Below are 14870 nucleotides of genomic sequence, written 5' to 3' on the forward strand. Positions count from 1 at the left end.
TAATTTAGATATAGCTGCTTTGATTACGTTAATAAAATATCAGTATGTACAGCAAATGTTTGATTAATTATTTCTTCTGGGGCTTTTAATGAGGACACTTACCAGGTATTTAATTGCCGTTTTCTGATGCGACAGGCAAGTGAGGTCGAAAATAATATTTTAAGTAATAAAACAGATGATGAATACAGTGTACTGTAATGCTGACCTGTGTTTGCACTAAGTTCACTCTTTGAAGTCTTAGGTTTGAGACGCATGCAGATACATTCACCTGTCCCTCTGTTTTCCCTTGGCTAACCAAGTAGTCTAAAGCTATATATGTTCCTGTCCGACCGATTCCGGCACTACATTCATTGATTAAAAAACATAATGATCATGTAATGAGTGATTAAACACACATTTATTTCACAAATCATGCCAGTAGTCAAGTAATTAACATGGATTTGTTTTATGTTGACCATGACATCACCATTAACAAAAGGTGTAACGGGGACCATTAGTTCATAAAAGACTCGTTCTAACATATAATTACTGCGCACAATGTTTTAAAACAATCATGCTTAATGTAGAGTGTTCCGAGTTCATATATATATATATATATATATATATATATATATATATATATATATATATATATATATATATATATATATATTATGCAAAATATAAGTTAACAATTCATTACAGGTCAATAACCGCACTGAGTAGAAACATTAGTTTTCAATGCATTGCTATATTTGGAATAACAGAGAAAATTAACCTGTTTACTTTATATTTGATATATTTATTTAAACACAAGTATTTGTCGTTAAGTGTAAGATCAATATTTACATCATCTGGTTTCGAAAAAAGCTGCTATGTTAACAACCATATAAAAACTCAGTTCTTATTTATGAAGTTATGAGTAGTTAAAACCGCTTTGTACCTGCAATGGACAACGACGGGTTCCTTTGTAGGTACCTTGTTCACTGTGTTCCAAAACTGCACAATGGAAGATGCGGCCTTCGGTACACCCTTGTCTGGCCACGCCGTGAAGTGGAACTGAGTCAGTTGTTTAGATTTGTTACCCTGAAACAAATTAACGACTAAGTATCTTATGTCTACCACAAATATAGTATTTAGTTTACCAAATCTGCTACAGGAGGAATTTGTTATGTCAACAATAACCATCTTGTTTCAAATGCAAATCTAAATATTCATGTACACCTTCTGATACGTCTCTTCATTCCAGTCAAAAAGTTCTTGCACCGATGAGTTTTCATAGCACAAAAAGTGGATAAAAGATGAAAACTAATTTGATTCTTTATGACAAAAGTACGATCAAATACCGATTGTTTGTAGAACACAATTCTCGTGTTCCACTTTTTGTAATTTGTGCTCGCATATGGCTCAGCTGAGGTGGGTAAGGTCTAAACCTATATCTAGGAACAAATTATGATTTATGTTTCTGCAGTCTTATTGTTTGAACTCTCAGTGTGTATCATGTGTTAGTGAAAGGATTGCAATTTGTTTATTAGTCTCAACCATGTGTAGCATCTGTATAAATTTAGGGAATTACTATGATTGTCTTATTTCATGCTAAATCTGACATGCGCGGATACTTAAGTTTTTCTACTCCTAAAGCAGTTTGGGATAGTGCATATATTTGAAATATGTGAGACAAAAATAATATTTCAAGGTCGGATGAGGACTTTATGCAAATGAGCACTTTATGCAAAACACATGAAAGCATATTTCTAGTTCACGTAGTGCCTTTATGTCATCTATACAAGTTGTTACGGGTCCATTTAGTTAATGCATGTATTTTTGACTGGATGAGTATATCTGGAACAATTATCTGCTTGTACGAGTTTCAGTAATTCTTTAACAACATAATTATTCGTTACTTAAATAGAGGATGAAAATGAAAGTTCAATCTTAGCTCGTCCTCGAATTGTCTACGAATCCATTTTAATATATCAGAGTATGAAAAGTGTCAAAAGTCAGGGGCAAAGGAATAAAATAAACTTTTCCCACGTCTTGTTGCCTCAGATGTAAGAAAACAGGACGAAAAGTAAGTCTAGCATAACATGCATTCCTTTTCGTTGTTGATTTTAGTTACGACATTGATTGGCAATTTCTTACATTTTGTCATAAGATGATATCCGTTTAGATTGAACTATTTCACTTTATGCATTATTAATTACTAATTATAACTGTTAAGTGACACTCTAAACAATTACGCCAGGAATCTTCTAAACAGATTATTTGAATTAAGTATGTACAGATGATCAGCTTAACATGGTTACATATCCAACATGAGTAAAGGTACATATTGTTTAATGTTTGGGATCAGAAGTTCAATTTCAGTACATCATATAGGACATTAGTGTTTCTAATGTTGATATGTTATACATATATTTGAATGTATGCACTTACAATATCCCAAATTGTAAATGTCATCACGTATTTGCTTATGTATGGTAATATATTGCAATTTAGTACTTTCAAATTAGGATCGGCTGATACCATATTCCAATGAATAATTATACTTGATAATTGATAACCTACCTTCTTATAATTATACTATAAGTTTTCAAAGAGACCAATTTAATTAAGGTTTTACAATTAATAATAAGTACATTAAACATGTTCCACTTAGGCAAATGTCAATTCTTGTTTACAATTTTTGGAGCATTAGAAGCTCACATTTAGTTGACGATATAGGATCTCTTGGTCCCTATATATTTCTGTGAGACAACTAACTGACAGTATTCATGTCAGTTTCGTCATGAATAAGCTTGCATATGGTACAATCTTTTATTTTTACATTGGCACTTAATTTCCATGTATGCTGATTATGTACTAATTGTTGTACCAATGACCAAACCTTACTATCAATATATTGTCTTACACTTTAGGTGTGTTCCGTATTAGTTATTTAACCTGAAAAAGGCTGAAAATAATTTGATGAACATACTTATATAATCCTCAGTTATATTTTGGGATGAATGATGACTCTAATACAAGCACAATTCTTCACATTTAGGAATGTCAATATGTCACATTTAATGTTTTTGCAATGCTTGAGCGCTTCATATCAGATCAAGAGCTCCATATGTAACACATTTTAATCTTCCTTTACCTACTGATATATAAGATTAAGTGAAACATGGTATATCTGTTCAGTTCTAGAGTGGTATCTTGAATAAGACGGAAAAAGTGTATTAGTTTGGAAACTCCATTAGCCTGGTGGTGATAAAAATATCTCAAGACGACATGACCTATGTATCCGCCATACGTTACCATGATTATTTCATACTGCCACAACGATATACAGCGCCTCAAAGACATAGCTTAAATTTTCATGAGAGGGATCAGTCTCATTGTACGGTAAGGAAGAGGCTCTCTCTTGAGCAGTATTTTCCTATTGCATTGTCCCTTCGTATGGTTATTGATATTTAATCGCAATGCATGTATGATATTCAACATGGCCCATGGTTCTAACAAAAGAGGGACTTTGAGTGCACTAGTATTTACCCTTACAACTGATCTCGTACCTAGCACAAAAGACGTGAAACATAGAACTTACCTTTTTTATTCAGTGTGTAAACCTTTATGCATTTGAACATGCTTATTGTAATTTGCCACAAAAGTCAAAGTGAGCTGTCCTGCTTTACTACCGTTGTACAAAATGTTATCCGTTTTCCAGGCTCAAGCTACCATCTATGTTAGATACCATTCATTATTTAACTATTCTAGCGAAAACCAGTTTGAATAATAAAATTTGTATGAGAGTGTAATTGTATATTAACATTTAGTTTATATTGTATTATTTGAGTTTTATTGCACTGAAACACTAACATAATTAAGGAAAATCTAGTACATTTAGATTCGACATCTAAGAGAACTTTGCCCAAAACGATGACCCTGTGCGACACTAACACTACACACCTTATGACAGCGGTCACACACCCTATTTGCTGTGAAATATAAACCACTTCATATGCAGAGTTGAAATGGGTGCGGTATGCAAATATAAAAGTTTGACTAAAATTGATTTTGCGGTTGTCTGTGTTTTGGCGAGGGGACACTGTGAGTAATGAGGCAGTAATGTTGATCGAGACATGAAATATAATGATATCATGTACCACAGAGAATGAACAAAAGACGGCGAACATTGTTTCCTTCTTTTAGATCATCAAGCAGCCTTGGTTTGTTAAAAAGTCAATGGTTGGATGTACAATAATGATACTACTACTACCACTACTAGTACTTCTACTAATATTAATACTAATATTAAGATAATAATAATAATAATAATAATAATAATAATAATAATAATAATAATAATAATAATAATAATAATGTGGACGTGGAAAAACGATTAAGATTCAGAAGCTCTAAGCGTTTTACAATATTAGATAAAACATGAAAGCAAATACTGCAACACGATTCCAGAAACAACTAATTGAACCAATCAATTGTTATTGCATAGTGCTGTAGTCCACAGGAATATCATATATAGTTTGTTTCTCTAAATTGTCCACAAGACTTACTCAATAGTGAATAATGTTATTTATATTCCATAGAAAGCAGCATTGAGATCCGACTTTGTTTTTACAAATTGCAACGATCTCATCGTTGCTCTGAAGTGAAATAATAAGTTTATAAGATAATTCGACCGATTCAGGAATATGACTTGAAACAAATACTCCAGTTATGTCAACTATTTGCTGAAAATGCAAAACTAGCAAGGCTGTTTAATTGGGGCGGGGGGGGGGGGGGGGGGGGCGAATTGTGTCGATATTACTGTATTTGAAAAGAGAGATAGTCTGGGTATATCTATATTTATAAAGTAATGAACTGCTTCTCATCAAAACGGATGAAAACTACTTTCTTCTGTTTTGATGAAAAACGGTTCGCATAGTTTTGATTCCAGCATTCGTGTTTTGACGTTTTTGCAACAGCTGTAGTAGATACTGAGACCAACCAGACAGAAGTGATTTACAATAATCCAGTCGTCTTAAATGTACTAAGGAACACACACATGTAAATGAAATAAATATATAGCTTAGCATTTTGTTGTATATTTAGAATATGTATTACTGCAATATATGGGTTTATCTTGTTTTAGGGGGGACCTGGAATTTTGGCCAGATTTCTTGTTCACAAATACTAGTTATATTATTTTGGTTATGGTTGCATAGGTTTGGGTACTATTGAAACTTTGAATGAATTCATCTAAAACATGATTGTAAAGTTTCTACTCTAATGTTGGGGTACTGCCACAGTGTGAATTGGAAACATGGTTGATTCATGGGGTCAGTCGTATTAAAATAAAGCTTTTATATTCTAATTGTTGAAAAGACCAGCTTATTCCATACTGCATGATTTTGCTACTTTTAGGGTTTGTGTTACGGGGTAATATAAGTCATACAACTCAGGACGCCTATAACAAACAAACCCGGCAAAATCAATATGCCGACAGTTAAATTGCAGCGAATTCCGAGAGTTAGTTTGGTTGATATTGGCTTATTAAGGAGGGCCGAAGGTGAAATTCAATCCTTTGCTTTAATGCTTTAATGCGTTTTACGAAGTAAAAGTCCATGCATAATTGTGTGATTAGGTATACGTTAATTTTATAATTTCTTAGCTGTGAGCATCACTAAACAAGTTGCAATGTCATCAAGTCATTGATAGCACCAAAAACGTGTCTGCCGTTCAGTTCACAAATTTGTGATCGTGAGCGGTTTAATAGATTCAAGATTAACTATGACTATTGGCGATTTGAATACCGACGGCTGAACCAATGGAAATTATGCTTCCATTCGCAGAAACAGTGCCTGAACCTTCAGTAAAATCATAGTGAATCCACTCAACGACGTCTAACGGATTCATTGCTTGAAACTGAGGTAATCGGAACATACTGATTATGGAAGAGTGGTGAAATCACCAGAAAGGAATTGGACGAAGGCGATAGTGCATAAATAACGGACAACTCTGAATAAATATCTGATCCCGCTTTTCATGGACGAGTCATTGAAGATAGATTGAAACAAGACATATTCTAATATCCGACCAAAGATTATAATGGAACAAATCGAAACAAATTACAAGTGCGTTAATCGTAGCCTTTTCTTTTTCTTTCTTGTGAGGAGGCTTTCTAGAAAATCTTCTGAAAACTGGTACAATACACTAATATTAATATCGACCCTGATGCCACTGATGGATTTGCTAACAATCTCATCGTGGCTCTCATCAGCAAATTACGTTTTTTCATTGATGGAAAGAACATCGAGGTATATTTAAGCAAAGGTGACATTGCCAGGACAATTACCTGACTCGCTAGATAAAGTGACAATTGTAACAGATACATCAGCCCATCCATTATATTTTACAAGGACGCCATCGAAACTGTAGATCATATCGAATAATTCAATGTGCATAACCTGATGTCCTTGACCCGCAACCCCGTCGCTTTGTTGATAAACTTTTGCAAAGTAAATACATGGATTGCAACCTTACATTTTGATGAGCTTTGCGAACAACATAAAGGTCTGAGACTTATCAAGGATTTCACTCAGTTATACCCGATTTAGAAAACTTCACTGACACATGTGGAAAATCCGGTGCATTCTGTGGTAGATTTGAGCTTTCATGAACTGCGACTAATCGGCTTGCTGATAATAGGTACGAATGCATTGATGGGAATCTCTCTGATAAGCTGAGGTTGATGGAGAGTGTATGTGGTTGATTGCGGGATACTGATGCATCAGCGGAAAACTAGTACTATTTGCGAAATTATTACCTGAACATGTCACGTTTTCAAATATGAATGTCTTATCACTATGTAAAAGTTAGTGTTAAACCAAAGCAGATTACAAAGATAGAAAGAGCTATACGAAAGGATTGCGTGGTCACATTGACTCTTTCTCCAGCACAGGTAACTGGAAATGACTCCGTATGTTTGACCCCGAAACCACTTGATTAGCTTAGTGCGACAAAGCAAGATAACACTTCAGGGACATTAAAGTTACCAAAGTTCTTTCTTTGGCTGCCAAGTCACTAATCGTCGTGCTCGATGTTGAATAACTGCAACCTCTAATAATCCACATCCAGGTGATTGATGCTACCAGTGATACTCATTGCAACTTGTTTATTGGTCGATGCAGCTCGTGCGAACCGATTGGATATTTGGTGTGGGTGTAAAACATTATTTGACAACATTCCTAAGGTGATTTTCGCAATGTGTCATGTAAATAGCACGCACTGAGATTACACAATTGTACATGTAATGTAGATTTATAATGACATTTTTTCAAAGCGGAGATCGATCATATCATCGTCCTGGTCGACAAGGGTGAAATTAAATTATTTCAACCGGACTTTGCGGCATAGAAGATACTAAGGTGCCACAGAGTGCAATATAAATCAGATTCTGTGGTATTCAATAGTAAATGAAAACCCAAAGAACATGTAACCTTGAGCAGCTACGCTTATGGAAGTTGTTCTTTCATGACTGCCACTGATGACTTCACATTTTAAATTAATCTGAATCACTGAGGGCATTAAGACAATTTCTAGCGTGATATAGTATCCGGACACTTCAGGTCCTGCACGCATAACTTGTTTATTTTCAGAAATATATGTGGATCAATAACGAGTGTTTAACGTTAACCATACAATGTGGAATTTCAATTGATATAATGATGATGTGTTTGAGCTCGTATTCAAATATGAAAATTTATGTCTTTGCCAGTAACCAACGAAATCATTCTTCTGACCTAATCATTACTTTATTCAATGTCATACACGCTTGTGGAAGTTATAACATACTTGAAGTTGAGGTCTTGTCTGGCGAGAACACCAGCGAGTTATTCACGTAAAGACGATTATGATTTGATACTAAATGTAAAACACGCACAAATACGATAGTGCAATCTCGAGTTTGCGTGGTTTCCCTTCCGTTTGTGGTGTAAAGAAAATCACAATTAATTCTGGATTCGTTGATAAGACTGTAACGATCATTTTGACGCTCTGAGTTGTATTTACAACAACACGATGCATCCCATTAATGAATTCGCCTTAAACATGAAATGTTTCATTGGAAAGTGATTCAGAGCTCATCATCGGTGGGATCTCTGAAACCCGTGTTTGGCATGGAGCAAAGAAGATCACATTCAATAAAAAGCGTCGCCAGCGGTTGTATTCCTGATGCTTTAATGAAGCTAACTGGAATATCACGGATCAAATACTCTGGTGAAAAGCACATCTCTGAATAATATTCCATAATCAAATTGATTTTAAAACCAATCAAAGCCTGGATACAGCCTTGTAAACCGAGTTAATTATTAAGAGTCAGACGGCATCCGTGCACATCGACGAGCCGATATAAATCTCATCAATGACTTGAATGAAATTAATGATATACTCGGAGATAAAACAGCAAGATGAGATATCAAAAACAGGCATTGCGAATACGACTCTCATTGGATGCAAGATCTATTAATTTAATTAGCAAAGAAACGTATATAAAAAGTGCATAATTTCTAAACTGATCCTATGCAAAGTATACTACAGTTCTCGCGGTTACTGGAAAGGTGAAGCTGCTGTAGGACAAAAGCGAGGCAAACGTCATCAGTGTTAATGAATGAGCAGAATTGGCTAAAGAAGCGTTGTGGCAAAATGACCTACTCGATTTCTCTTGGATGGTTTGATGTTAGTGTGAGAATACCCAACGAAGTTCATCAGAATGAACTTTTGTTTTTTCCACATGATTCTATTCGTGGGCGTACACCGATGGACGTTTTCACCATCGTTTATTTTGCCCGTAGATAACAAAGCTGAGCCATGGACATCTAAAAGATATAACAAGCGTTTCTGATGCAGTAAACATATATATACATGTTCACAATCCACATGGTCAAAACTATTGCAATTTTATCTAGGTACATAATTACTCTGTTGCGCTGATCACAAAACAAACGGCGTTCGTTCGTGCTGGACATATCAATATATAACAGGCGTTTGTGCGAGATTGAACCGTGAGTTTGCTGAATTTATTTGGATATATGTACGTAGGATATATGCTAATGAGGTATCGGATCACAAGTGTCACCTGCGATAATAAATTACAAACTCTAGACAGTAAGTTGTAACCAAACCTTTTCAGCAGGCCTTATACTATCAATTCCCATCAAACATATATATTATGTTGAATATACTTGTCTTCATTGCAATATTGTTTCCAAATCACTGCACTCTGAGCATTGTTAAGTAGTATACCACCGCACAAATTACCAGATCATTAACAATGCAGTCCAAAGACTCAAAATGTCTTAAACTGCCCGTATATTGACTCCATAGTTAATTTGTCTTGATATGTAAATAATTTGGCACACTGCGCAAACATTGCATATACCGACTAGATTCGTCACCTTCTGAAACGTGTGCATTCTTGCAAAACGCTTTTGCATTTCATTCATATATTACAATATCAATGACATCATTCGAACTAATGTATCATTAGTGATCTACATTGCTACTATACTCGCTAATTACCTCTTTGTTAATATTATCACTCGATTATTCGCTCGATTAATCATTCACATGTAACGTCAGCGACTTCAATTTTCATGCACAATATCTTATAAAGATGTTTCGTCTTTTCTCACAAGATTGTCCAAATCTATGTCCTTTTACTTGCAATATTATTCCTAAGTCTTGTTATTTATCAATATGTTTCGAATAGATATTTGAAAAAAGTTATTCCTCATTGGCACATGATCCGGTTCTGGAAGGATAACTAGAATCAAGAAAATGACAATACTTTCATTAATATGCAAAAGTTACAAAATGCACTGGTATGCTATATTATAATTAGTTAGATCCCAAACAAGTGAAGCAAGGTCCCAGAAAGAGTAAGAGAGTCTTGGTGCATGCGAACTTATAACTATAAAAAGTTGAAACATGGAGAGAGTATATATGCCAACTAGTTATTGTAATTATGCCTTACTAATCTTGAACCAGTTTTAGAATCTGATTTTATATTTGCTCTTACCATAGACATGTCTAGTCTTCGAAGTTTGTAGTCAGCAAACACATCTGTAGCAAGTAGTCGCACAACAACACTTCCAAACGTTCTTGCTTGTCCTTCCTCCTCTGGCCAATACAGTTCACATTTATGCTGTAAATGTATAAAACATAAACGGTTTTCTGCTCAGATATTTGCATTGCTCCATGTAAGCTAGTATTTCGAGGAAAAGGTACCATTAGCTGGCTTTCTCTTTGTTATCAATGATTAATATAAACATTAAAACTGGTGGAATCATCATAGACCACGCCAGAGGAAATTTCCATACATCATTTATGTTAATTACCACCCCCACTCCACAAAATTCTACCAAACTACCAATAACAAATCAGAAACAGGAAAACAAATTAAAGTAAATAAACAAATAATAAATATTATGGGAAACTTTATTATCTCTACAATGAAAAGAACATTTTTATATTATTCCATTATCAAATAGCAAAAGAATTCACTAAGGTCTTCTAACAGTAGAATAACTCATTCACTTGTACTGTCAAGGGCCATTTCTCATATATAAAACTTGTAAATATTGATGCCCTCTATAGAAGTTAAATAATTTAGTTTACGTACTCTTCCACCTTCAAATAGTTCAGTTAGCATCACTATCTTTTCTACGTGAAATTGCCACAGCATCCGCCAAAAATCATTGAGATTGTCTTTGGTGGTACCTGAAGTAAAATTCTTATGCATGTAAACGTAAAGGTAGCCTACAAAGCATAGTACATTATTAAACAAGTCCATAATTTCATAATTACGTATTATTTACCTATGTATTAAAGAACTGAGATACGAAATATACGATTTAAATGGAACCATTGTCGTCAAACATAGATCTTGCTGCTTTAAAAAGTGATGCTAGCTTTATTATTCAGAGGAAGTCTACTCTTTTATCGTATTGGCCGTGCGCATTTTGCTGATCTGTGCACGCGTTAATGTAAAGTTAGAGCTGCAATGTATGATGTTGAAGTACAACTGACTGTTAGTTGGCTAATTCTGCCAAATGGCCTAGGGTGCATTATATATAAGGGTGAAACAAACTGCTATAATGCCACGGTCGATCCGTATTGCTCAGTCTGGATCGGAACAGGCAGACCTTTTGACTGAACCTGTTGAAGACATTCAGCAAAATTAAACTGAATAAAACAGGTAATCTGTAATGTATCGCTAAGCTTATTATCATAAAAACAGTATCCACTGAAATATAATACGTTGTCCATTAAGATAAATTTCTAAAGCTTTGTTTGATAAATCAGTGTTGCAAAACATAAGCAACAAAACATTAATCGTTTTCAGGAAAAAAATGTAGTGAGAAATAAATTGTTACCTTGAGAAGCGATATACATCTTTTGATGAGAATAACCCTGAAAGATAGAACAATAGTATGGATAGAATTCAGGGAGACAACAGGAGAATGAGGAAGTGAGATTCTTTCGTTAAGTATTGTTAATATAGGCGTCACGTTTAGCTCGATACTTGCACCAAATTTGTAACAAACTATCCAGGCAATGCATATACGAATCTTTATTAAAACTTTGGACATGATGATCCAAGTTAATGATTTAGGTTAGATAAATCTGAAGAAAAATAAACGAATACGATCAATATGGATCAACGTGAACACAATCTACTTTTCATTTGTTATCTGTGCGTATTTGCGTAGGATCAGTTTGTCAGTTCCACACATTGTAGATTTTGAGTTTATCGTTTCGGTCTAGTATTTCTTACAATACTTTTAAAAAGCAAATTATAACGGCATGCCAGTTTCAAAGCCCAAAACTGCATACCCTGAAGGAAACTTACGTCAATAAAGGATGCATTGATGTAGTCGTTTTGGTCGTCACCCAGAGGCTTCAATATGACTCTGTTTACGTCATCTAACAGGTATAAGAAAACAACGAGTCTCAATTGTCACTATTGTTCAGATCACTCTTTATTATTTAGATTTTGACGACGTTTGTTACATTTGACGCACAAAAGCAATGATGAAATGATATACTATATATATTTGTGCAGTACATAACAACAATGACGTCAATCAAATAAATCAAACTTCAGACAACTATTATATATTCTTGTTATATCTTGGAAAAGTAACCATAATACCTGTAACTCTGATAAACGAGAACACAAGAGAACATCTTCGAGTTTCAGTAAATGAAACAAGTGTCATTTACAAAAAACCTACTTTACCAGAGCAACGTAGGTTTAACAATATGGTGTTTTAAGTAGCACTGTTTGGTTGTGGCTTTGGCAAGCCGTATATTCTATATAAGGATTCATAATCATTTTGATAAAATGATGTACACTCAGCAAAGATAGATCTGTATATTGCTTAGGAATAATGAGGTTAATGTAAAGTAGTTAAGGAAATTATTCATAAATGTAATCTATAATGGACGTTTTCTATCGGGTCTTTAAGTTGCTCCATAAAGAAAAGGTTAAAATGCAGAATAAAATGTATAGTAAATCCACTATCAAAAGTTTTACATACTGTACATTATCACTTATTATGGTGCAAATGACCTTATCCTTTCAAGTCTTTTCAGGAGAAGTGTAATTTGTTGTGACAAACTTCAAAGAGAAGATTGTACATTTTCTGGTCGTTGGAGGATGCTTACATCAAAAATCCTTAAGATTCATTCAAAGGTTAAAAACCCAATAAACGGAATTCGGGCTAAAATATAAGGTACTCTCCAAATTATATAAACAAGAGTGTATTAAGAATCTCTTGGTCCAAATTATCGTCCTTTCTTAAAAATAAAATGAAAATGCAATTTCGATCTACTCAGACTTAACAGAGGATCAGTTCTGTTTACAATTCTATATATCAAATGTACACTTAGATTAATTAATCTGACAATAAACAGAAGAAATGCAGCAACTCATACTTACATGCATAAAGCTGCTTATATCTATTTTTGTTCTTATTTTCAGGACGAAGAGCAATAGTTGTCGGGAACTGTGGACCGGACGGCAATTTCTAGATAAATGATAGAAGCAAGGTTGATTTCTGAATTTGGATTTTTTGTCATTATATTAAGCAATAATTAGTCTTGATTGTTGCAACTTATTTAACAAATAATCATATCAGGAAAAATATTTATATGATATATACAGACCACTTCGATGTCATGTTAAGGAAAAGACTATAATGTGGTATTTTTACCGAATATTTAACTTGAAATTTCGACGAGACGACGGACAGTTGTTACAATATGGTCTCAGACTAAAGAACAGAAAAGAGCAAAAACCAAGATGCTTTATAAAGTTCAACAAATAATTGAATTCCCTATAATGCCAAGTGAATATTAAATCCACATAAGCCTAAAACCTTTTATCACATGTCCAAATGTATACATTTCCAGTTGAATTCCGGCGGTATAAAAATAAATTGCAATACTGAATGCACTGATGTGCCTGTAGTCTCAAACGTACAAATGTGCCAAGGGTCTGGAGTATGATAAAAGTATTTTGATGCACGACATTAATTTATTACAAACTGTCCTTGTCGAATTCCAAATTAATGTTTCTGTCTACAACTATTATTCATGATCACCTTATATTTCCAGTGAATAATAATTTGAATAAATAATTCCACACAGATGAAAACCTCAACACAACAATAACACTGCTTCTAATTCAAAATGCCAAGCCAAGAATGAGTAATTTGTCAAGTAAACAAAATTATATAAAAGGGTAAGACACAGCAATATAAACAAGATGGAAATCAAAAGTTCATTTCAAGTACTTATGTTGTCAACAAGACAGGTCTTTTACTAACATTATAATAAAGAACATGACGAACATCATGTACGCAGGATTTCCCATAGACTTAGTTGAAGATGAACATAATTGTCTCCATTGATAATGATAATAATGTTTAATTTCACAGAGAAATATTAGCTATGTATTATGTTGTTTGCAATGCAAATGTCCAAAGTCAGGTACATAATGAAAATGATTTTGAACTAGGGTCAATTACACAATACAATTTTTATTACATAATGAATGAAAAAAGCCAATAAACAATGCACATTAAATAAAAACACACACGTATATAATATACAGTGTGAATATATGTAATGATGTAGTTACACAGTTACACACCTTTTAGTTTGTAGAATCTTTGATCGCCGATGCTATTTCCAATTTATTAAATTGACTGATTTGATCAAATCGAATGGCAAATCAAGTAAGTATATATTTATTCAAATGTATTGAATTCATACATGGTTCTGGAGTGAAATTTGTACCCTATAGAGGAAATCAATACCTCAAATTGCTTCGGAAAGAATCTCTCATCAACAAATTTCTCTTGGACATAATCCCAAAACATTGAGAGTAGTACAGCTCCAGCCGGTATAGCACGCCCTACATTGTAGTATGTTTCGGGATAGTCTGTTGTTAGTTTATTCGGTGTTTGCTCTTGCTTCGGCATTTTTGAGCTAATACTTTTATTCGATTCTTTTCTCATACCTTGGTTTAACTGGATATCATCGCCTACAGTATAATAATAATCCACATTTATAATCTTCGTACAACGAAATATATCATCCACCTCTTGCCTTTCACCTTTTGGCTCGCCAAGTATGTGCAATTTTCCATTTAGCCAGGTTAAATAAGATTGTTTTATAGCTACTTACATAAGCACAAATGGCAAACACCTACTGTAGTAAAACAAAATTAAAAAGTATTTTTCAGACACATAACGAACAATAATGGATACAATTTCATCTCTTGTGTAAGACAGAACGGTCACAAGGAAAAACAATGTTGGCAATTAAAAAAATATTTATTT

The 14870-nt window shown here is 33.9% G+C and overlaps 1 protein-coding gene across 5 annotated transcripts in view; it reads right to left on the reverse strand.

Annotated features, from left to right (window-relative positions):
- LOC149798460 (receptor-type tyrosine-protein phosphatase kappa-like) overlaps positions 1-14870 on the reverse strand; it is a 147854-nt gene that overhangs the window by 14899 nt on the left and 118085 nt on the right. For all 5 annotated transcript variants that reach the window (XM_089963661.1, XM_089963663.1, XM_089963660.1 and 2 more), the window contains 8 exons: positions 14346-14572; positions 12965-13052; positions 11873-11946; positions 11397-11433; positions 10643-10740; positions 10040-10165; positions 923-1065; positions 206-341 (listed from right to left, as the gene is read on the reverse strand). In XM_089963661.1, the coding sequence (XP_089819787.1) occupies positions 206-341; positions 923-1065; positions 10040-10165; positions 10643-10740; positions 11397-11433; positions 11873-11946; positions 12965-13052; positions 14346-14572 (929 nt within the window). The remainder of the gene's footprint in view (positions 1-205; positions 342-922; positions 1066-10039; positions 10166-10642; positions 10741-11396; positions 11434-11872; positions 11947-12964; positions 13053-14345; positions 14573-14870) is intronic.

This window comes from Sinohyriopsis cumingii, chromosome 6 (genome assembly GCF_028554795.1).
Source record: "Sinohyriopsis cumingii isolate HCF-2022 chromosome 6, ASM2855479v2, whole genome shotgun sequence".
Classification (NCBI taxonomy): Eukaryota; Metazoa; Mollusca; class Bivalvia; order Unionida; family Unionidae; genus Sinohyriopsis; species Sinohyriopsis cumingii.